The 24670-nt window shown below is 42.3% G+C and overlaps 1 protein-coding gene across 1 annotated transcript in view; it reads right to left on the bottom strand.

Annotated features, from left to right (window-relative positions):
• Positions 1 to 20053: 20053 nt before the first annotated feature.
• pc (pyruvate carboxylase) overlaps positions 20054 to 24670 on the bottom strand; it is a gene marked incomplete in the record, with an annotated part of 294475 nt that continues 289858 nt past the window's right edge. The window contains 3 exon segments of the mRNA XM_023965793.1: positions 20054 to 22013; positions 23101 to 23202; positions 23401 to 23541. Coding sequence (XP_023821561.1) covers positions 21864 to 22013; positions 23101 to 23202; positions 23401 to 23541 — 393 coding nt within the window.

Genomic DNA, 24670 nt, shown 5'->3' on the forward strand with positions numbered 1-24670 from the left:
GTGGCTGCCTGGAGTGCGGAGAGGGTCTCCCTTGGGGGGTCCTGGCTCGTACCTGGGGTAGGGGCGGGGGGATTCCCGGAACTCCTGGGTGGTGGTGGGGTGCTCGTCTGGGGCTGTGGGCGTCCCTCTCCGGTGGGGCCCTGCGTTGGGCTCTTCCGGCGCGGCGGGGGGCTGCTTTCCTGGCTGGGCTGGGGCGGCGCTCTCTTTCCCTCTGCGCCTCCCTGCTCTCTGGCTCTGGGGGCCTCGCGGCGGTCCTGCTGACCCTGGCCTGGGTGGCGGTCTTGGTCGCCCGGGGGGCGGTTGTTCCCTGCCTGTTCCCGTGTGGCGTTGGGGGAATTCCGGCTGCCGCTGCTGCTGCGGCGGGGGTATGGGTGTGGGGGTGGCTGGGCGCTCCTCCTCCTTCTTTTCACATTCCACCATCCATTTTAGAAGAACATAAACACTCACCTGAGCACAGGTGTTAGCTCACCTTTGCACTAATAGTTTGCATGATTGAATGAATGAAAGATTTCACACTAGTTGGTTTAAAGGCATAGGTATGCGTTCGTGAACACTATCTGTTTTGTGTGCATGTTGACATGTGGACATTTTTGCGGCTAGCAGGTGTGTTGATAATATTTGAGTGTGTGTGAACAGGCCCCGCCCTTTTTGTACTACATTTGAACCGTACCGTAACGATAAACAACCAGTAAACCTGTCTGCTCTATGCTGCTTCATGGTCTTACCCCCCTTCCCCTCCTATTATCACCCTCCTACCCCCCCTCTCTCTAACGTCCCTTTCTCTTCTTCCTTTCTTTCCTTTTCCGTCCGGTCCAACACCAAAGATTTTCAAACATGATTGAAATTAATAAAGTTTGGCCTCAATTACATATTCATACATATTCATCTTCAGACATATATGTCCAACACAAGAGGCCCTCAGCTCTCATCTGTTTGCCTAGCTGTTGGACAGGACAAGTTAAAAAAAGAAAAAAGAAAAAAAAAAAAAAAAAAAAAAAAAAAAAAAAGTTTTTAGGTAGAATTCAAAAATAGAGTGACCTGCAGGAGTGGCTTGTTAAGTGTAGGACACACAGGAAAAGAAAAAAGGTCGCCGTATTTTATGATGGGTTCTTCTACAGGGTTGAGGGGCTTTAGATCTAAGGGAACAGATGTGGTGTTGACCCAAATCAAAGATGTGAGGTAAAAACTAAAACTGAAAGCAGCAGATCTGGCTGATCTGTAACCCTTGTGCTATCCTAGGCACTTTAACGTTGGGAGTTGGGTCATCTAGACCCACTAGACAGTGCTCTGAACCTTTTTTCTTCAATGATTTGTGATCTTCACTGGCGTCCATTGATTACATGAAATCTTTCCACCTTTATCCACCTTTGTCATGGTAGGGAGAACACGTCAATGTAAGGGTGGGGTCATCTAAGATAGCACAAGGGTTAAGTGAATTGCAACAGTTTCAGGTGAAAGAAATCACATTTCCTGTTTGACAAGTGAGTCCATTTTATTACCGACAGCTGTGAAAAAGGTTATCAGAAGGAATCCAAGTATACACGACGTGACAGCCAATGCTGCTTGTTGGGAAAAAAAAACATGACCTGTCATTTCCTTATCAAAATGGAAAAAGACTTTGTTGCTGGTTTCCATCTTTCTTCTGACTTAAATGGACTCAGAAGCAGTTGGAGGGTCTGAGCATAGATTTCTGCTTCTGGAAGTTAAGAGCCTGGCAATAATTGTCAAACCCTTTCAGGAATAATCACAAAAAGGCAGAATAAAAAAATAAAAATTAAAATAAAAAGAGAAAGAGAAATGTTCCTTAACAAGGCAAATCATATTAACAGAATTGATAACAGCAAACTGACGCTTCACTATCAAAGCCATATTTAGCTCCATGAAACAGGAAGAGTACATTTAGTATATAGCATAAAAAACATATTAACAAGTCAATTAAACTCTTTATATCACTTCAAACCACTAAATCCATTGAATTCTTCATCATCAATGTCACTTTTGAAGAACTGCTTTTTCTGTGCTGCTGTCTGTAGAAAATGCTTATACTTCCCTACAGTGACCTCTAGTTTTGCTATTACAAAAAAATAAAATCACACATAAGTTGCACCCCTGGTCAAACTATGCAAAAAAATAAAAAAAATGAAAAGTGATTTATACTCTGATACGATGTTTATATTTTGTTTTTCTTATTTATGTCAACCATGAGGGGGATGGGAGGGGGATCACAGTTTGGTGGCCCCACAGGTGAATCATGGGGTTGTTTAAACATATATGCTTGTACACAACCAGCTAAGTTGGAAAATTAGGAAAATAGAATTTCTTAAAAGAATAATTAACCATTTGAGTTCTACTGATGACCGACAACATTTTCTGAAAATATGAAGGAACACTCCACAGAAACAGAATGTTTTGTAAGTTGAGTGGACGTGTTCAGAGGGGAAAAGGTTAAATAAACGCAACCAAACACGAGGACATTTTTAACATCAGTCATGATAGTGCATAGTTGGAGTGTCATAGTGTTCTGTGTTGGTTAGAGTATGGGGGGTGAAAGCTGCAGACAATCTATGATGCTTTCACACAGACTCTCTGAGCAGCCCCTCCAGCAGCTTTATTTGCTGGGTCATCAGGTTATCTCAACGAGAGTGTTTGATCTGCCAGAGTCAATACTTGTCTGCATGCATGCATGTGTGTGCATGCATGTGTGTGTGTGTGCGCACATGTATCAGTGGTGGAACATGTGAGTTTGCAGGACGTGTGCATTTTAGCCAAATAAATCTCAGCATCGTGACATGCAGTAAGACGTGCATTTCTATGAGGAAAAACATATCAAAAGTGTTTCAAAAAAACGTCGGGAAACTAAAATTGAACAGGAGACAGACAGGGGGTTCTAAATGTACAAACTAAATTTTAAAATGTGAAACAAGGAGGTTACTGGCGCTTTTAATTGTGTATAAAAAGAATGCTTGCTAGTGGTATGCATTAAAGTAAGGCGGAATGTGTGATGAAGCAGTGTGCACTGTGATAAACCGAGTCCAGGCGGTAGAGAGCTGAAGAGGCAGCATTCTTGTACATTCTGGAAGTTACTCTGCGTTCATGTATTGTGTTGAAAAATTTGTTGTTTTTCCGACGTTAATGTGGGTTTTCCGAGTCAAAGGGTTATTTTTCCAATAATTTCAACACCACATGAACGCAGCATTTCTCCATGCTTGCATTTTTGTCAGTTGGACATCAACTCATTGGTGCGATTGTCACTTTAGGAACAGTCACAGATTTTAAACAAAATCTCCAAAATGTCTTGTTTTAGAATTTATGAATTCAAATTTAAATCAAAATGTAAAACATTTTTTAACAGATTTCACACTGTATGTATATATATATATAGATATATAGATATATATATTTATATATATATATATATATATATATATATATATATATTTTTTTAGTTTATATATTTTATTTATTTTACATATACTTAACCCTTGTGCTATCTTACTTTGACGTGCTCTCCCTACCATGACAAAGGTGGATAAAGGTGGAAAGATTTCATGTAATCATGGACACCAGTGAAGATCACAAATCATTGAAGAAGAAAGGTTCAGAGTACTGTCTAGTGGGTCTAGATGACCCAACTCCCAATGTTAAAGTGCCTAGGATAGCACAAGGGTTACACCAGTGTTTTTCAAACAGTGTTCCGCGCCACACTAGTGTGCCGTGGGAGATGGTTAGGTGTGCCGTGGGAAATTGCCCTCATTAACTGATCTAAAAACATTTCCCATCTCCAGGACATCAGCTCTTTGTTCATCCAAACAGGCCCTGATAAAACACTGAGAAGTTAGGAATATGAGAGATCATAAAATACTTTTTCTTTGTGTTTATTTGATTCTATTAAAGACATTTTGATAAGAATAATGGTACCGCGATTTAGCTGCAGCTGTAACTGTTTTCTGAAATGTCCCGCCCCTTTAACTGTCTCCACCAATCATTCTTGGAGGCTTAATCACACGTCATCAGTCTGACCAATCAGAAGTGGTTCAAGTCTTCACTTCCTTGTTCTGATTCTGCTCATAAAGTTGCTCAGTTCCAACAAAAATACCAGCTAAAGCTCGTCTTTAGCGGTGTAGCTTTCCGCGGGATCCGTGGAACATGTGAACAAAACAATGAAGCTCAGAGATGCATCTCCCATGATGCATTGGGTTAAAGTGACAGCGTTTCACAATGAATCTTCGTTGTTAAACGACTTGAAACCACAACAAACACACATCAAACTGTTTTTAAATCTTTTAACTTAACTTTTATTACATCTTTTAGAAAAAACAGCTGCAGCTTCCAGCTTTTTCTGCCACAATTACCACAAAAATGCACATGAGATTGCAGAGGGGCTGTAGATTAGTACAGACAATGAGTTTCTCCTTTTTTTTTTTTTTTTTTTTGGATGCTGGTGTGCTGCGGGAATTTTGTCAAGGTTAAAGTGTGCCGTCACTGAAAAAAGGTTTAAAAACACTGATCTAGACACAATGATTTGTGATCTTCACTGGTGTCCATTGATTACATGAAATCCTCTTCACCTATATCCACCTTTGTCATGGTAGGGAGAACACGTAAGTGTGAGGTTGGGGTCATAGGATAGCACAAGGGTTAAGGTAGACCAAATTTAAGAATCAGAGAGTGTTTTCCCAGCATCTATTCACAGTCAAGCTTCCTCACAGGAGTGAGGGGATGACCCTGTGAAGTACTTGTTTTACTCCCAAAGCACAATCAGATAAACCAAAAAGTGAGTGCACCCTTGAAAAATCAATACATCAGGCTTTGCTTGGTGAGGGGAGAAAAACTAATTCATCACAGAAACACAAAGGAATAGATGAGAAACACAGCGTTGTGGTTGTGAGACCGTTTTAGAGGACAGGGGAGTGGATCTGAATCACATGTCATGAGTGGAAATCAACACTTTGGTCAGAGTATATATAGATGGAGAGTGTTGAAAGCCTGGCACAAGAAAGGAGGTGTTTATTTTGTTTTTTTCATTTACATTCTGAAATTGAAAAGAAAAAACTAGAGGAATGTTACTGCAGCTGCTGTCTCCACTGTATAAACTGTATTAAATGTGAAAACACACAAACCAGGAACCGCTCTGGGACCCATCTCTGGAGGTGGTCTTGGTTTTTTCCAATCGGACCGAGCTTCGGTTTGCTCTGAGATTCCTATCTGAATATGGTATGTGCCCGGAGTGGAACAACCGCAACATAACAGCCATCAGTGATGTAAGCAGATTAGGAATGTAGCAACAGATGAGCTGTGAACTAACATAAAGCAACAGTTGTCATGTTATTAGTCAGAAAAAAATTGCATCAATCCGAAAAAAGGGTCCAACTGCTTAATTGTTACAAAGTTGACTTTAACACCACTGAAAACACTTCTTACATGCTTTTCTTTGTCTCGTTACTCATTGAAATGTGGTCGGATGAATGCAGGCTCTTCAATACAACTTTTAACGAGACACACATTGCTTCTCACCGTTTTCCTGATCTCTGTACCATAGGAAGCGATAGTGTGGAGTGAGGAGCCTGACGTTGATACAGACGTTTAAAATCGGTCTGTAAAATATAAAAGTTTGAATGAACAATCCCGAGAAGAACTGCAAAGTGCAGTATTTCCATCATTTCTGCCTCTAGTTGCTTTACCCCGCCCTTGAAATTTCTGGCTAATGCAAGAAAGAGATCTTTAGTCACCTGCGTTTGTTTATCAGCTTTAGTCCGGAACAGGAAATCTCCTTGACAACAGCCTGATTACAGACCAAATGTTCAGGACTTGAAACCAGGTCAAATTACTGCTGAAAAAACGTCCCCATACTATTAAATTAAAGCCCCATCTTGTAAAAGAGTAAAACGTCTTCACATGTTTAAGCAAAACATTTACTAAAACGGCTCCAGATTGTCTAGAACGCTGCTGCAAGACTTTTAACCAATTCATCCAAGTTTTCACACGTCACCCTGTTACTAATCCAGTTGCAGTGGCTGCGTTTCCGTTTCCCATCCGTTTCAAATCCTGGTTTTAACATACACAGCTCTTAATAGCCAAAGCATCGGTCTACATAAAAGATCTTGTGCAGCCGTCCACTCCCAGCAGGTCCCTGAGATCATGTGACCAGTGTCTGCTGGGTGTAAAGAGAACCCGGTTACAGACTAAAGGTGACAGAGCCTTTGCAGCAGCGGCTCCATCCCTCTGGAACTCCCTTCCTCTCAGCCTCAGATCTGTGGACTCAGTGTTTTCTTTTAAAAAGCAGCTAAAAACATATCTTTTTAAAATTGCTTTTTCATAATCATTTTTTTATTTTCTGTGTTTTACTGTAACGTACTTTGTGATTTTTATCTTAAGAGGTGCTATACAAATACAGTTTGTTATTAATAAACCAGCACCCAACTTTGGCAAAACGTTTCCTTACAAATATACAGCGTATAGTTAGTTGAAATTCACATAGTTATAATTAATTGAAATTGTTAATAGTATGATTGTAAGGACATTTACAATATTTGAAAAGATTTAAATTAAAATTTGACAAAATTTGAGATATTTTAGAATTGTTATATTGATATAAGGTTTAAATTGAACATGACGTTTATTTTTATTTGTCCTTCTCGACATTATTGATACATTTATTCAGGGACCAAAGGGGTGTCGGTACAATAACATGCAGGGATAACAGCCCAAATGATTGGATCTCTATCAAGGTGCTAAAAAAAAGGTGTGTTATTGGCTGTGAAGATATCCAGAGGTAGCATTTCCAAGGGTCAATGACTCCAGACAGCAGTGGATGCAGTTTGTTTATCCTAAACAGAAATAGAGACTGCTGTTTAGCTTTATAATTCTTGATGAAGACCAACTTTTTGAACAAAACTGTATAGACTTCCCACAAGCTGCTTTTCAAATAGGCTGCACTGTGGTGCAGTGGTTAACACCTTCTCACAGCGAGAAGACCTTGGTTCAGATCATATCTGGGACCTTTTCTGTGTGGAGTTTGGACGTTCTCCTCATGCATGCGTGGGGTTTCTCTGGGCACCTCCCACAGTCCAAAAAAGCACGCTTCATAGGTTATTTGGTGACTCAAAATTGTCCCTGTGTGTGTGTCCCAGCTGCAGAATGGTGACCTGTTTTGGATGTACCCTGCTTTTGCCCAACAGTAGCGGGGTTGGCTCCAGCAACTGCGTGACTCCAAAAGGGATTCAGTGGGATTCAAAAACAAACAAATCAATGAAAATAAAATAAAAAGCTAAATAGAGATGTGACGTGGTAGAGAGGGCCAGCTCTGGTGCAGTGATAGAGCAGTCAACCCGTAACATTGGGAGTTGGGTCATCTAGACCCACTAGACAGTGCTCTGAACCTTTTTTCTTCAATGATTTGTGATCTTCACTGGTGTCCATGATTACATGAAATCTTCTTCACCTTTATCCACCTTTGTCATGGTAGGGAGAACACGTCAATGTAAGGGTGGGGTCATAGGATAGCACAAGGGTTAATCAGATCATCGCAGCTTTGGTTTCCACCTTACCTGACAATTCATTAAAGAGTCCTTGGGCAAGACATTGAACCCCTCATTGCTCCTAGTGGCCACAGTTTGGCACTATGTATGACAGCAGAGCCACCATCGATGTCTCTGGGTCTGTGACTCTAGAGCACCTTGGAAAAAAAAAATCTACCCCTGTCTATCTATGTTTCAAACCTCTCAAACCTTTCCTATTCACAGAGTTCTATCTATGAGTTGTTTATGCTCTAAGTCCGAATGAGCTGAACATCATCACAAGCCGCACTAATGCTCCCTTAAGTAACGCAGAGTGAAAGGTGTCAGACACTCATTTGCTGCTGAAATGAAGTGGATCCTTTCATCTCCATTACTTTACTGCAGTGAGACGAGGAGCTGCAACATTAACCTTCATAGAGCAAAACCTCTTTTCTGAAGACATAAGTGACCACTTTGTTTGTGTGCTGTGTCTGTGTTCAGAAAAAGTTCTCCCTCAGAAAAAAAGATACCCATCATCTTTGTCTGATGACGCATTCTTGGTATGTCTTTGTGATGAAGTGCTGTAATTTACAGGGTGCTTTTTTTTCTGGATCCACTTCAGCCTCACCTGCTTCCCCTCATGATGCTGATTTCAAAGAACTCCTGGCTGCTTTCAGGGAGGGAGCTGCCTTGTTTATTATTTTCCATCCAGCTGTGCATGAAAAGTACAGCGAGGTCTTAAGAGTTCCTAAAGTTGCAGCTCTCACCATGCAGCCTGTGTAGATGCTGCTATACGAGCACGGAGACTGTGACAGACGAGAAACAGGTTTATTTATAGGGATGTAGGAGAAATCCCTGCTTTCTGTGAGGCACTGAGTTTGAGCTGAAAACGTCTGTCTTTTAGTCTAAAAACAAAACAAAACAAGTCATCTATAACTCTAACGCATCCCTTGTGCTATCCTATGGGAACCAGATGACCCCACCCTTACATTGACGTGTCCTCCCTACGATGACAAAGGTGGATAAAGGTGGAAAGATTTCATGTAATCCATGGACACCAGTGAAGATCACAAATCATTGAAGAAAAAAGGTTCAGAGCACTGTCTAGTGGGTTTAGATGTTAATTGTTAAACTACAAGGGTTACAGACTGTCAGTCATTGACTGTATATTTTAGATTTTGATTTTAGGATTTTATTCTTTAGCAGGATTTTTGGTAAAACATGCAGGCTTAACGTTTCCTTCAATGACAGAAACCGTTTTCACAAGATAAGCATGAGAAATCCCTCACTCGCACATGGAGCACACTTGAAAAGCTCACAGCTGTGATTACAACAGAACATTTCCTACTTTGTGGTGACAGTGATTGTTCAAAATAGTCCATTACACGAAGCTTGAAATTTCTTCTCTGAATACTAAGTGAACAATTTATGCCAAAGCAGAGAGGTTAAAAGTTCCTGCAGTGGATCCATCAGAGTTTCAAATGTCCTGAAAGAACCTGCTGAAATCACGCATTCCTTCCTCTGGTGTCAGAGAGATTCAGAGGAATTGACATGTGACAGCGTGCCTGACAGCTTGTGGGCAAAACATGAGTCAAAATCCAAGAACAAACCGTATTTACCGTAGTTTTTGGACAAAAAGTCGCTCCGGAGCAGATGTTGCATGATGAAGAAGAAGAAAAAAAAAGTATCACCCGCACTTTTGGGGAAAAAAGTACGACACTTTGAACAACTCCACCATGCCCAGCGTAATGATGCGTTCACTTCCAACCTGATCTGCGTGCCAATGTTATGTCCGCTGCCTCTTTTCGACCCGCGTCAAATATGATGCTCAATGCCTGTGTCTGCAGGAGCTGCATCTGAATGACAGCACTTTCAGCGGTACTTCCTGTCTATGTGACCCAGTATGATGACTTGCTGTCCCGCTTCAGTCAGAGCAAGGAAAACATAAAAATAACAATCATCAGGTGCTCGTAGGTATGCAGTCGCTGTATCGGTCCGTTGTGGTGAAGAGAGAGCTGAGCTCGAAAAAAGCAAAGCTCTCAATTTACCGGTCGATCTTTGTTCCAACACTCACCTATGGTCATGAGCTTTGGGTCCTGACCGAAAGAACGAGGTCCCGAATACAAGCGACTGAAATGTGCTTCCTCCGTAGCGTGGCTGGGCGCTCCCTTAGAGATAGGGTGAAAACCTCAGTAACCCGGAGAAAGCTTGGAGAAGAACCGCTTCTCCTCCACATCGAAAGGAGCCAGTTGAGGTGGCTCGGGCATCTAGTCCGGACTGGGTGGAGGCCCCAGGGAAGACCCATGACACGCTGGAGACTACGTCTCTCGGCTGGCTTAGGTACGTCTCTGGGTCCCCCCAGAGGCGCTGGAGGAAGTGGCTGGGGTGATGGAAGTCTAGACATCTTTGTTTAGATTGCTGCCCCTGCAACCCGGTCCTGGATGAGCTGAAGAAGAAAGATGAAAAATATCAAAGTTCAGGACAACGGTCAGATTCCATGGATGTTTTGGGTGGCACTTTTTCTGCTGCTTTCAGTTGCACACACCTAAAGTGCCCCTTAGTGGCTGTACGTGGCAAATGACCAAAAAAGGGCAACCGGATGCTAGCAGGAAAATGTATTAGCCAATATTTATTTTATTTTTAAATCCCATATAAGTCACTCCTGAGTATAAGTCGCACGCCTGGCCAAACTTTGCAGAAAACCGTGACCCATACTTCAAATATGGGAACCGATCTCTGCACTGAGGCATGGTGGTGGAGGTATCAGGCAGTAAGAGCAACGGATCTGGAACTGAGACAAGTGAGAAGAAAAGGTCAGTGGACATGTAACAAGGTTTGTTGAAGTTAACAGATATTTTGGACATCTTTCCACGTAGAAACGGTTAACTGAAGGAATTGTTGGAAAAATACGATTGTAATGAACATGCGGAAAACATGGGAGGGGGTGAAAGGGTGAGCTGCTGTTTTATCGTGAGCATCAACAGTTGGATGCACATTCAGCAGGCGATAATTAAAAATGCTGTCACATTATTCGAGGTTATTAATTGTTATTGTGAGCGTTGCACATGTTTTAATTAGTTATGTTCCTGATACCTTGGGATCACTGATGATTCAAAGGATGAACCTATGCTCTGTAAATGCAGCTTCATTAACAAAAGCAAGCACTGGTGATAATTAATTCAAACAAGGCCCCAGTGTTAGGGGTGTAGTAGCTTCCCTTTGTCTCCCTGTCTGACAAAAGTTACATTTTCTGGGTGGAGCTTCACACCAATCTTGTACAAACTGTTTTTCTTCCACAGGTGGAGCTCTCAGACTGCCGACTAAAGTGCGCCTCCTCCTCCTCCTCTTCCTCTTCCCGCTGAGCCCTAATCAGCAGCTGGGGCTCAAAGAGTGTTTGTTGGAGATCACCAGTGAGTCTAAACTCTGGTTTCAGACGGCACATAGATGCATCTTTGTGCAGGAGATGAGAGTCCACTCTCACTGTTTGTTCTCTCTGGAGCCTCAAACTTGTTATGCTCTGAACATGCCCGTTACCGTGGCAACGGCACAATTTGCTTTCTTTTTTTTCTGACTCTCCGACGAAGATTGATGGGGCTGTTCAAACAGACATCTAATGACGGGCTCTGTGCATGCGATGCTGGTAAATAATAAAAAAAAAGCAACTCAACGTGAGCTTTTTCCCTCCTCTCCTTTGATCTGTTGGCTCCCGCCGCTGTTTTTCTCCGCCTTGGCGGAGTCTGCAGTCTGAGCTGCTCTCCTGTCGCAGTGAATCCTCTGCGTCTGACTTGTCTGGCGTTTGCTGCGGTTCAAGCTGCAAAGCAGCAGCAAAGGAAGGGAGGTGACACTTCCATCCCGTGTGCGCACACTGTCAGCAGCACACTTGAAAGGCTGAGTGTGATCAGGAACAAAATGCATCATGGGTGTGCTGGTTGTGGCCTTTCAGACACCTGACTCTATTTTTGTCCCGTGGAGCTCTTAATAAGGTGTCTGCTCACACACTCGCAGGGTTCCTCTCAGGTTTCCCATAATCACCGGCATCAGCGCTGGGGTGTTGCTGGCTGTAGCATCAGACACGGATTCTGCAGGAAAGCATCCATCGCTCCTGGACATCTTCAGATGCATCCTTAGAAAGCTGAATTTGAATGTGGTCAGCAGGCAGCATTGATTTATCTGGTTCATTGATTAAATGCATTGTTATTTCACTGCCTGCAGTTGCTCTGGCCAGTCGTTGCTAATGTTCAATGATGCAGCTGAATCTGCGGGGCAGACGCTCTGTTTCCTGCTGGTTGACGTGCGCTGGAGCTCAGGCCTGCGGCCGCGTGCGTGGCGGTGGGCACGCTGAAGGTTGTGATCATCTCATCAAGAAACAGAGGAGCCCCTAAAAAGCTCTGGCGGAGCTCCAAGCGTTTACCATTGAACCCTGGGTGTTCCTGAAATGTGTTGTGTCATTTGACGGGATCATTTTTTACCAAAGCTGAGAGCAAAGTGGAGCATTTGGGTTTTTCTGTGAGGGTTAACAGATGAATATGCTGCAGGATCCAGTCTATTTTTTAACGCATGTTCCTGACGTGTTTGTGGAAGAATATGACCGTAAACCTGCAGAGGCTACAATTGTTTTCTTCTAAAGAGTGGTTCCCGTTGCACTTGGAGGTGGAGGGACAGGTTCAGTTGTGGGTAAGTTACATGGAGCGGGTTCTCCTCTTCATTGAAGCGTCACAAACATATTTCATTAGTCCAGGTCATTGTTGCAAATAAGAATTGGTTCTAAATTCAGTGGAATAATAAAGATTGACCTCTCACACAAGATTACTACACAGGTGCTACACGTGCCTTTAAAGCTATAATAGGCAAACCTTTCAGTCATCCTGGGTTTCCACTTTTCCAGTTTTTTCCAGAACTCAATGCAGATGTTTGGGAATTTTCTTTGTCCTTCGTCTTCTCCCTTTAGGCGTCACAACAGTGAGTCATCCGCCTCCAACAGACCATATCTGGATGAATTCTGATTCTACAGCAACGTTCCCATCACCCTCAGCAACGTGCGTTCAAGCGGCCACTTCCAATGAAAAGTCAACGTAAATTGGTGTAAATGCCTGTTTTAGGATTCCAGGATCAAAACTCTCATGATCACAGAAGTTTCTACAACTGTTGTCTGGCTCTACGTACAAAACGTGCAGCCATTAAAGACACATTGAAAGTTGAACTCTGGCCAATCAGGGACTTGGATTTAGTAGTGACATATGGGTGACATTCCTTTTAATTTCACTAAAGTGCCAACACTGGAAAATTGATCATGGAGGAGAAATGAATGATTGTAGTTTGTGCCCGGCTGGACTTACATGACACTAAGTCTTTCTTGAAGCAAAATTCACGAAATTTACACTGACTGGACACTTCGCACCAAGACTCTTCCAACAGTGGACATGTGCTAGTTAACAGGAGAGGAGCAAAAAAAAAGAAAAACAAAAAAAAACAACCCCTCTCTTCCTGTCTAGTGTGATCACCATGGGCTTTATCAGGGGTGTCAAACTCATTTTAACAGAGGGCCACATCAGCATAGTGGCTGTCCTCAAAGAGCCAAATATAACTTATACCTGTAAATGTAATGAAAAATAAATGTAACTACTCCTTAATGTTAAATAACTCATTATTTATTTATTATATTTTTTTTAAGTGACAATTGCAGTTACATAGAAAACATATATTTGCTTGTTACTTTAGCATAAATCCTTTTAAATTTGATTCTTTGAGGTTAGGTTCTATGGACAGTGTTTAAGTCCTAATGTATAGTTGCCCAATCCGATATTTCAAGTCGGATTCCCCAATTATGAACAAATGCACACCAATTGTTATTTTACGAAATTAAAAACTTTTGTGCGTGAGTTTGAGTTTGACACATGTGGGCTATTCAAGAACCCCCATTTAGCATGCTCTTGAATGCGAATTCTGTGCCAGGTGTGTTCGTACAACTTCAGATCCATGTTTATGCAATTCAGCAACAGGAATCAGAATCAGGAAATGGTAGAGCAACCCTAACCCTTTTAACACCGGAGATGTCGCTGCCGACACCTGACTCACACGGTCCTATGCGATCAACATAAATCAGCTGATTCTGACGTGGGGAAAAGCGGCTTTGCACCAACATCCAACACATCACAGACAACAGGTTCCATAATGCCGCTTCTCTCCACGACAGAATTATCTGATTCATGTTGATTTCTTAAACATTTCACGACAGTAAATTGTTGCAAAACAGCACACGGCTGCTTTTCTCAGGTTCAGAATCCGCTGGAATTACGGTCATTACATAAACGGTTGAAGAGTTACGGGAGTTGATAGAATATCAACACTGGAGCTACAGTGCCGGCGTTGAAGGGATCAGGCGCTACACCAGCCTTTTCAGTGAAACATGATCCTTGATTGGACTAGCTAACACATATTACTAATCCTAAACTAGAAAGACGGTCGTATTTGTGGATGAGTCCCTGTCATCTTATTTTGATTACCTTCAGCTATTTGAACCTGAGAACAGGTTCAAAACAAAAAAGTCATCACTATTTTCTGCCTTGCAAAACTCAACAGATGTTGAAGTAGAGTCACCAGACTTTCTAGAAAAATATTCTGCACCAAGGGAAAATTTGGAACTTTTTCATTTCTTTGCAGTCCAGACACGACATAAATCCTCAGACTAATGTCAGTGCTGCAAATGTCATTATGCATTTTAAGTGCCCCTCTGTTCCTTAAGATTTGAGTTTGCCTTTATCCCAGATAATCTCTTTTCCTCAGCTTTTAAAGGAAGAAAAAAAAGGTCAACAATTCCCTTAAATGGATGTGGTATAACAACATATGCGGTGGGCTGATATGTTTCAGCGCTCTTAGAGGCTCCGCTTCTCAGACAAGTGGTGAATTGTCCCTGAAAAACGAGAAATGGAAAAGGAATGGATATGTCAATGAAGCACACCTGCCGGGGGGGGGGCTCCAACCCCTTCACGTGAAATATTTGATGCAAATGAATAGTTTTTGAGTGGATATCTGCACATGAATAAGTTTAATCTGATTGTGAGAAACAGCAGTGAGCTTTCTATTTTTAATCTGAGCAGAATTGACCCGTCATGCTTGGATGGGACTCATTTGGAGGCCTGCACATAGAAAAACAGCGACCGCTCTGGAAACACTGGATTTATGTTGTTTTTGCTTTTTAAATACTTTTGTGTTTAGGGGAAAAAAGTCAGACGCTCAGAACAAAAAGTCCAGTCTTAAAAGTTTGTAATTGAATTTTAAGGTATTTGACTCAAACAGCTGAATTTTCCAGGTTTCATATCATCAAATCATTTCAGTGAATGTGTTCCTCTTGCATGTTGGTGTTGACTTCCAGATGGAAGCATGCTTGAAAACAAAATCAACCAGGCTACTCCGATCATCTTCTAGTGTAAAAGTGTTCCCAGTGGTCTTTGAATTATGACTATGCAGTTTTTAGCCAAATTAAAAAACTTTCTAGAACACAGTTTCTGCAGAGCGGCAGTTCATTACTTCTGATTTGTGGGCGGGACTCTTGGCGTGGACCCAACCCCCCCCCCCCCCCCCCCCCCACACACACACACACTTCCCCTTGCTGCTGACCTTAGGAAGTTTGTGACCCACCCAGCCTGTTTTCTACATCCCAAATACACTCTGGTCAGGGGATTCAACATGTTTTGTTGCACCTTTAAAGCTCTTTAGCCTGCGTCAGTTGACGTCCGTCTTCACTATTACATTAAACTTGGCTTTTTTCTTCTTCTAACTGGTCTAGAAGAAATTTTTCTTTATAAATGTATTTGTTTTGTTGCAGATTTTTGTTTCTGAGCAGTCATTGACTGCTATGGAAATGAGATAAAGTATAACAATGACCTGATTAGTTATGTAGTTCAGGGTATTTTTTAAATTATTTTTTGTTAAAGTTTTATAATTCTACTTTTTTCTTTTAAAGACATTTTTTTAATGTATTTGATTGTTATTTTCCTCTTTTATTTATGTGCTTCTAGGGTTTAAAAAGATCAGATGGAGTTTGTTCTGAGTGATGGAGGCTTACAGGCCGACAGAGCCTCACATCTCCACCGTCTGACACAACATCCTCTACGTCTATCGCGTCTTTATTCAAGTAGTGGGATTACAGCAGAGCAAGCAGCAAAGGGATTACTGAGCAGCAGCAAAGGGATTAGAGGGGAAAGTTGTACCTCAAACACAGCGGTGGACCCCCGTGGACCCTGTAGGAAACTCATGTAAGGGTTAGAAAGTTGGCTCCCTGAGCTGCCACGAGGTTCTACCAGAGTTTAACCAAAGTTCTCCAGCGGGTGCTTGACATGCAGAGCTGAAAAGACCCTACAGACCTACCTCTAAGCCTTACCCTTCCCTGGCGGGAAAGCAGGAACTCTGGAGGAGCTAAAACCGTCTGATGATTTTCAGAGGACCACAAAGGGGATTTCAAAATATGACACTCATTAATAGAGCGGAGCCTGGAGTGTGTGTAACCTCCAGACCCGCTGAGATGGAAACATTTGCTTCACTTGTGACGTTGAAACCTCATCCAAAGGGTCTGCGACCTGCTTTGAGACGCAGAGCAGACGGAAAAAAAATGTCACAGTTGTGTGGTTCCATCCCACGCCAGTCCAATATTAATCGGAATAAGCCTGCAGAGTTTGTGGGAGGAATGACTTATGATTGTGGAAGCGCTAAAGTGAAAGCTGAAGCCAATGAACCGTGGAGTCGAGTTCAAACAAACTGTCTGGCCTGAAACAGGGCAGCTGCAGGGAAGCAGATCTCTGAGATCACGCTGTTCAAGATCTGAAATCCTTTAGGCTCAACCAGGACTGTGGAGGTTACTTCCACACCCGATGCTAGTAAATGTACCTTCAGTTGAACTCGTTTTTCGTGGATTGGGAGAGGCAGATGCTCAGAGTGCAGGTTTTTGGAGGAATAATCAGAAATGCGCTAACGGATCAAAAAAAACGGCTTTGGGGGTTTTTTTTCTGAGGAAAAAAAGTGGATTTTGCACGGTATAGGCCCTTTAACTTTCATCACATGTTCCATGGCCGCACGTTTCATACGTAGAACCCAAAAATGATGGTTAAAAACTTGATGTGTGAACGCGACTGAACACGGAAGCCCGAAACGTGCACATGTACATAGACTTTTCATTGAAAGTGGCTGCTTGGATGTGCGTTGGTGAGGGCAGTGTGAACGTAGCTTGAGACATTAAAAAGTACTTATTGAACGTTCTATAAAAGTACTCGCTTTGAATTGCAATGAAAGTATTCGGCATCAAATCTGAAGTGACAAATGTTTCATTTAGAGGATTATGGTTTAACCCGTTCTTGTCTGATTTAGTTCAAATTATTTATATCTTCCTTTAAAGGTGATGCGGAATTAAGTGGAGTCCTGGGTTCAACGTTTTAATGCAAATTAGCAACATATGGCATGAAGGGGCTAGGGTAATAATTATTTGGTAAATTTAAAATCTAATGGAAAGACCACTGGAGGATCAGCCCTTACCTTCAGTATGTTTCAAAAATGAAAATATTGACCTTACTATTAATAAAATGAAGAAACAAAAACCTTTGTGAACGGAAAGAGACAAATACCTTAAAAAAAAGCAGATTAAAATTGCAGTCTGCAACAACACACAAATATTTTCTCTGAGAAACTAAAGGACCTACATTTCTTATTGACATCTTTATTTCATTTTAGTGTCTTTGGTTTGAGCTGCATTCGAGTCTTTGTCACCCTGCATCAGAACCTGATTATTTGCACAAATTCCTGAGAGAAACAGCTGGAGAAAGATCCCATGTGTGTCAGCTGGTCTGACCCTATCTTAAAAAAAACTTTCTTCTATGAATTTTCCTGTTCCTCACGATTTCATGATCTCCAGATCCACCGTTAGACATCGGTGTGCAGACGCTAAATACCTCTGGGTTGTTAGAAAGCAGAGCTGTCACAGTTTAACATCACTAAAAATACTTTGAGGCCTCTTTAAAAGCGGTGCTGTCAGTATTCTCAATAAGGTGATTATTAGGAGAAAAAAACGAGTTCCTAATGTCAGGAGTGGACCTAAAAAATAAACACAATGAGAAGTGAATGTTATGCTCCACATGCCTCCTTTTTCTCTCCTCTGGGACTGAACTAATCTTTCATTGTAGATTAGTAGCCCTTTCATTAATGTGATCATCACTGCATAAATATTCAGCTGAAACAAATCATTTCTTTGACTACAAGGAAGACGCCGGAGGCCTAATTAAGAGAAAATTAGAACTCTTCTTCTTGTTCTAAATGTGCTTCAGTGTTTAATGTGGGCCAATCCATCAATGGCCGACATCATTCACTCAGCGTGTTAAAGCTGCAGGCGGCCACTCGGTGAGATGCTTGAGGGTTCCCTCTACTCCAAAAGAAAACATTAAAACATAAAAACAACAAAACTCTTCTAGATGAAGGTTAGTTCTGCTGCCGATCACTGAGCTGAAACGACTAATAACGACTAATCTCAGTTTATTCGGCGCCTCTGTAGGCAGCCCTGTTCTCCGGAGCTGTCACTCAAAATACCCATCAAGTGGGTCAGAACATCGGCGGTGCTGCCAAACACCACTTTGTTATCACCCGTTTACCCCCCAGGACACCAGTTAACCCAGTTTAGCGTCTGCTGACGAGCCGGTTGTGCAGCTGGTGTGCAGTTGTTAGCGTGGTTTGGAACCAGTTCCAGCACCTGCGCTCAGCTAATGACAGCCGATCAATAACGCCTGCAGAATGATGGACACCATTGATCCAGACTGGATATAAGTGGACGCGCAGAACTTGTTTACACAATGAGACGAGACAGTGAATCTATATCAGGCAACACTCACACACAGACACACAATAGTGGCTAAATATGGAGTAGGTTACTTTAGACTGGATCCACTCGGTTTGTCATGGTATAAGACAGAGAAATTCTGAAGACCTGATGTCCATGCAAACCTTAGTACGGTGGCCCTGAAGGGCAAATCACACCAACAAATCCATCTGGAAAAATAAAAACACACACCAAAGATCACAACGACAATTAAAATAGACCAAATAATAAAAAACATACAATTTAGAAATCACAAGCACAAATCCCAAAAAATAAAAAACAAACAAAATTAAAATGAAAACAAAAGTAATTTCCAGATATCAAAATGAAATGTTAAAAAATGAAACAAAAAAAAATCATCAGTAATTAGATGAAGACGTTTGTAATGTCTGCATACTAAAACTTATATGATTAGTATGAAGCATATCCAGTATCGCTTCATAACAAATAGGTTGTTGTGGATGTCCTATAGTAAATGCCTTTTATGGGTTTTTTTCTTGTGTTTTGTTTTTTAACATTTCATTTTGATTTCTGGAAATTACTTTTGTCTCCAACTCAGCAATTTTCCGAGGTCATTTGACTTTTAGGCATCTTTTTAATCTCCTTTATCAGATTGAATCCTCCAGATCCCCACCTGAGCCTAAAGCCTTAGGCGAAGAGTTTTATTTAGTAAAAACCCCCAAAAACCTGCAATCAATTTAAAATGCCTCCCTTACATTTGGAAAGACGACATGTAATATCTCAAAATATTTTCTTTTTTTAATTGCTGCGACAGCCTGGAGACTTGTCCAGAGCGTAGCCCGCCGGTAGCCAGAACCAAGTGATCCCGAAACGGACATAGCGGGTTAAGGAAATGGGAGTTCTGTCTTTAAAAAACTTTAATATTACAATAAAACAAAAACTATTATTAACTCTGTTTTTTTATTTTTGGAGAAGTTATTCTAAATCTTTTTTTGTTTTATAAGCTTGTTATCCTGTCTGACAGATTTAAGACTGTGGAGGATCCAATATGGCAGCCAAAAACACATTTCTACACACTGCTAAAATACACAAAAAAGAAATAAACAGAGAAAAAACAGAGCAAGAATCAGCAGGAAGCTGAGGTTTGTGGGATAGATTACCATACACGCATTAGGTGGTTAAAATGTCTTTGAAGCAGAGAACCATGAAACATGCCAACATTTGTTATATGTGGGCTACAGAGCTCCATTTAGCCGTTTTTGGGGTCATTTTCTCAACTATTTGTGTATCACAATAGTGCAACTTATTATTTCTACTCACAACTGCAGCTGATGACGTTTGAATATTGGGATTTACTAGCTGTATAGGTTAGTCCGGAAGGAAAGTTAAGTGGATTTCCTATTTTGCTGGGACTTCTAAAAATAAAAAATAAAATAGATTAACTACTTAATCTAAAGTTTTTCCTAAAAATAAAACCAGGTTAAGCAGTTTTTTTTAGTCGCCACAGGAACTTTCTCTTTTAGGCATGTATAGTTAAACACGACCGCTTTGGTGGTGCTGCTGTGGGCGGAAATAAGCTTTTCGTGACAGCTGTCCGTTCTCTATAAAGGAATAAAGGACTGTGTTACCATCAGGCCTGTTGAATTGGCCAGAATCAAGATTGATGCAAACTCCCATCACTAATCGAGTGGCTTCCACAGTGTTTGACGAATCTTTGCTATGAAAAAACAACAAAACAAAGCAGATTTCACGATAGTTTATTGAGATTTCAGTTTAAACATGTGACTTTCAGGACGTTTTCCCTCCAGTTGGACCCCAGATCTGCTCTGAAGACTGTCTCAAACAAGTGAAGGAAAACTGTTTCAGAGGGTCAGAAACCACAGAAGGATGCGGATCAGACTGTAAATTCACACGGCGTGACCTGAAACAGGCTTACATTCTACGTGTTCTCTCCGTCTAAATCACTGCTGGCTATAACCGCCTACGTTATTGCATGAATTGATGCCACAAGTGCAAATGTATAAAAATGTACCACAAGAAAGAAGAGGAGCAGTGAGCATGAAGGGAGGAGGAAGAGGAGGAGACTTATTGTGCAACAAGTTACAAGCAAACTCCAGACATCATTCCTGTGCTTCTAAATGGACGATGAAATCAGGAGAGGCGGAGCTTTAAGTAGAGCATCACTGCTTATTGGAGAACAGTTGAAATGGGTTTTGATTCTTAAAGTTAACGGATCAAAAACGCTGGACAAAAAGACGCGTCTCAATGGGTATTTCAATCAGAAAGTGAGCGATATGTTCCTGTCGCGGAGCATCAATCCTCCCCCTGCAACATTTTTTTTTATTAGCTGAAGGACGCCGTGTAGCTTAGAGCCGGTTGGGAGGCGCTCCCCTCAGGGTCCGTTAACCAGCCTGCAGGAACTTGGAGCCTAAATTCTTTGTCCCAGTGTACAGAGCAGCAACCTTGTCACACTGTCATTAAACGCAGCGTATGGCGTAACCATGGAAACAGCTACAACAGCACGCAGGGCGTTTGTTGGTTTTGATCCAGGGGGGGCAGCACTCGAGGGCTAGCAGGAGCGTTTAGCAGCGGGGCATATGCGGGATGAATATTTCATGTATGAACATGAATGTGCTCCCCGCCTGTGGAGGTGAAGGACTGGTCCGGTTCATCTCAAACATGTGCAAACACGTTTACGCAAACACAGAAATGTAAACCTGCTGCTGGGAGTCTCCAGAGACTCTTATTAGTGCGATTAATTTTACATAATTTGACTGAGAATTAATACATAAATGAATCCGTGGAACCCTGAACGCACCACACGACCCCATTACAGCTCTGTGTAATCCCATTTGCACCTAGCAGTAAAGAAATCAGCGTACAGACTGTTCTGCCGTCTCTGGATGTTCTCTGGAGACGTGCTGGAGCTGCTGCTCCACAGAGTCGTGGTTAGTTAAACACCATGAGATAAAGAAGCTCGCCATCACTGAGACAGTTATGGCGTCTCAGCCGCGTTTCGTGAGTTCCTTCCTGTGATTCGTTTCCTTCAGCTGTTCGGCTTAAGCGCCACGGGATCACACATTCCCAGAATGCACAGCGACAGGGGTAAGAGAAGAATGAAACTCTTTGTCAGGACCCTGCTCATCACAAAGGCAGCTTGAGCAGTTTCCTAAAGAACAGTGTTTGCATGAGGCATTAAACAGTTAGCTCGCTGTCATACTTCACATTTAAGACTAGCTCTGAGGTGGAATGTCTCATTATTCAAGGATCTTCTAAGATATTAAGCTATTTTCCACTAGTTGACATAAGGTTAGTAAAAGTATTGTAGTTAAGCTAATCACAACATCCAGAAGGTTTCTCAGCTACACATCATCCCATCAGTTCATCCAGCAGGGGTCAGGATGTCCACGGAGCGCCATGATGTCACCACACATGAACGACCTGAGGGGGGCTGCAGAAGAAAAGCCGGTTTCTCCTCTCTCCACTCTCTCCTCGGACTAGACGGTTTACCTGCTGCTGCCCCCTAACTACCCCCCTCCCCCTCTCAAACTTTACTCTTCAATTTCTAAGATGAGGTCGTCTCCCTCCAGGGAGGCGTCAGGTGAGACGTGGATGGCCTTGATGGTCCCGGCCATGGGGGAGTTGACCACGGTCTCCATCTTCATGGCTGAGAGGACGCACAGGGGCTGGCCCTTCTCCACCTGGAGGGAACAGAGACGAGCGAGTCAGATGGGAGTGGGACAGGTGATGATGAAGACTGATGCACAGAGAAGTCCTAACCCCTTTGATGCTTATTGATGCAGATGGGCTTCAAACCAATTTGGCTTCTTGTAATCATGATTGTGAACTTTTTAGAAAAAAAGGTAAAATACTTGTGTTGTTTTCTAGGCTATAGTTTCTGCAGAGCGGCAGGGGTTCATTAGAAATTCACTTCTGAGTTTTGGGCGGGACTTTTGCTACGGAGCAATCCCGCTGACAGCTCTATGTTTACACTCTCTCCCACTAGCTTACGGACCCTAATAGCCTTAAACCAACATTAGTGGTGCAACAAAAATGGTGAGGAGTATTGAAGCAGTCCAGTTTTGATCCAGATACCAGCGCAGATGAGGAAAATGAAGATGTACGTAGATCTTTTTGACTACGATGTATCAGAATGGAGCGGATCGGGGAGCTTGTGGATTGCCATTGGAGTTTCTACGTCGCACCTACAAGCTTTTTCAAACAGCATTTTTTTCGTCTGCTCCTGATACACGATTTGAGTAAAGAAATACTTAAATAGCTTGATTTTCTTTATATTTGTCCTCCATCATAAAAAAAGGCCACAACTTCACAAAAACAATTTTCCTCGGAGCGGCTCTTTAAGAAGCACTTTTTGTGTGTGAATCGGTGAAGCACAAGCAGCAACACAATGAGAAGCTGCTCTGACACTTGATGGTCAAGAGGAAACGTCTTCAGTGAGACTTGACAAGATTTCTGCACAATTTTCTATCAAAACCTAGTATTTCCCTCAAAAACCCTCCAATGTAACTACTAAACAAATGTGGATTTATCTTCTGTACTAGACCCTTCATTCTGAAGACCTCACATTGTGCTGGTACAGAGCTGGAAAGTTTAGAAGGTGCACGTCTTAAATTCCTTAAGGAGATCATGATTTTCATGATAAACCCTCTAAAACTGATGGAAGATAAGCAGCTTTTGGCTGAATCACACGACTTGGAGAGAAGTTTTTCCAGAAACCCCCAAACCTCAACACACATGGAAAAAGAGTGGAATGAAACGTTCGCTAACCTTGGATCCAGTTTTGACTTTGACCTCCAGGACTTTTCCAGGCATGGGTGCCCCCACCTGCCCTTTGATGGACTTCTGAGCTTTGGGATGGAACTTCATTTCCTGGATACAAACAACCAAAAAATTGTATCCACCTGTCACAAACCAATTCTCACTGTGTGATGTCACCCCTGTTCAACCATCTCATGCGTTTTCATCAACATGTATGAATCTGTTGTGATGCAGAATCCAGTCCTTACAGAGATTCCCTCCCATCTTCCATGGTTTATCAGTCTACACGTGTCTGCGCCCTCCATGTACCTTCATAGCCACCGTGTCTTTGACCAGCACGGATCTCAGCTGCCCGTTCATCTCAAAGAAGACTTCCCTCTGGCCGTTCTTGTTCAGGTCGCCCAGAGCCAGGGCCTTGATGTGCAGGGTCTTCCCCCTCTCCAGCTCCACCTGCAGCAGACACATGCTGGATCAGACACAAGCTGGGGGACAGAAAGCTCTTTTACTCTGGAATGTGTGAAAGAAGCTTTAAATATAGATCAATGAACAGCATGTTTGCCAACTTTTTATTCATCCTAAAAGTTTCTGCTTTTCTAACCCTGTATGTCTAATCAAAGTACCATTTACTGGCCACCAATGGTGGCGTAATGCTTTGTGAAAAAAAGGTGTGTGTGTGTGGAGGGGGGGCTTTTTCTTAAGTCCTCTGCAGTGGGGAGAGCAGCTGCTGCTGAACAGGACCATTATAAGTCATCATCCTCAGTGACGAAGCATTGGCGCAGGACGTTCAAGACAAAGCAAAGCGTGAAGGCAGACTTTGCTTAGCTTGAATCTGTGCTGCAGGGGTTTGTTAGCCAGCCTCTTCTGTTATGCTGCATTCACTCCGCCCTCAGCAACAAGCCACCTCTTCCAACGAAAACTTTAGGTAAAATTGGTATTTGCGCCTTCCAGGCTTCTGCGTTTAAAACTCTTGCATTCAAACATTGTTATTCAAGTGGGAAGTCCGTTTTTAGCTCTATGTTCAAAACCTGTGGTTATTTTAAGGCGTGTTAAAGGTAAACCAGCGGCATCCTTTTTAATGGACTGAACCATCTAAAAACTGATCATGGAGGAAAAATGAATAATTATGGTTTGTTCCTGGCTGTAATCATATAACTCCAAATCGGTCATGTATCAGGAAAGAGCAGTGAAAGAAAAAGCCAAGAGCAAAAGTCACAACATTTGCACTACTTTGACATTTTGCACCAAGCCTCTTCCAACTGTAGGTACATGTGCTAGTATTGGGTAGTTCCAGCTCAAGACCGTGCATTTAGTGCGTTCTTGAACACACGCCCGGTGTGACTGTAGCATCAGAGGAAGCACAGATCCTGAACGGATGCCTGAAGGCTCATCTTTGTCCTCTGTCTTTCATCCCATTTTAGGATGGAGCAGCAGCTGCAGGAGGTGAGGTGGAGGAGCATTAAGGTTTTCCTCATGTTCTTCGGATCAACAGAGGATTCAGATGTTTATGCTTTGGATTTACAGGCAGATGAGATGCCATAAAACAGGACAATCAGACAAGAGACAGGCAGGAAAGATGGAG

Source organism: Oryzias latipes, chromosome 18 (genome assembly GCF_002234675.1).
Source record: "Oryzias latipes chromosome 18, ASM223467v1".
In the NCBI taxonomy this organism is placed as follows: Eukaryota; Metazoa; Chordata; class Actinopteri; order Beloniformes; family Adrianichthyidae; genus Oryzias; species Oryzias latipes.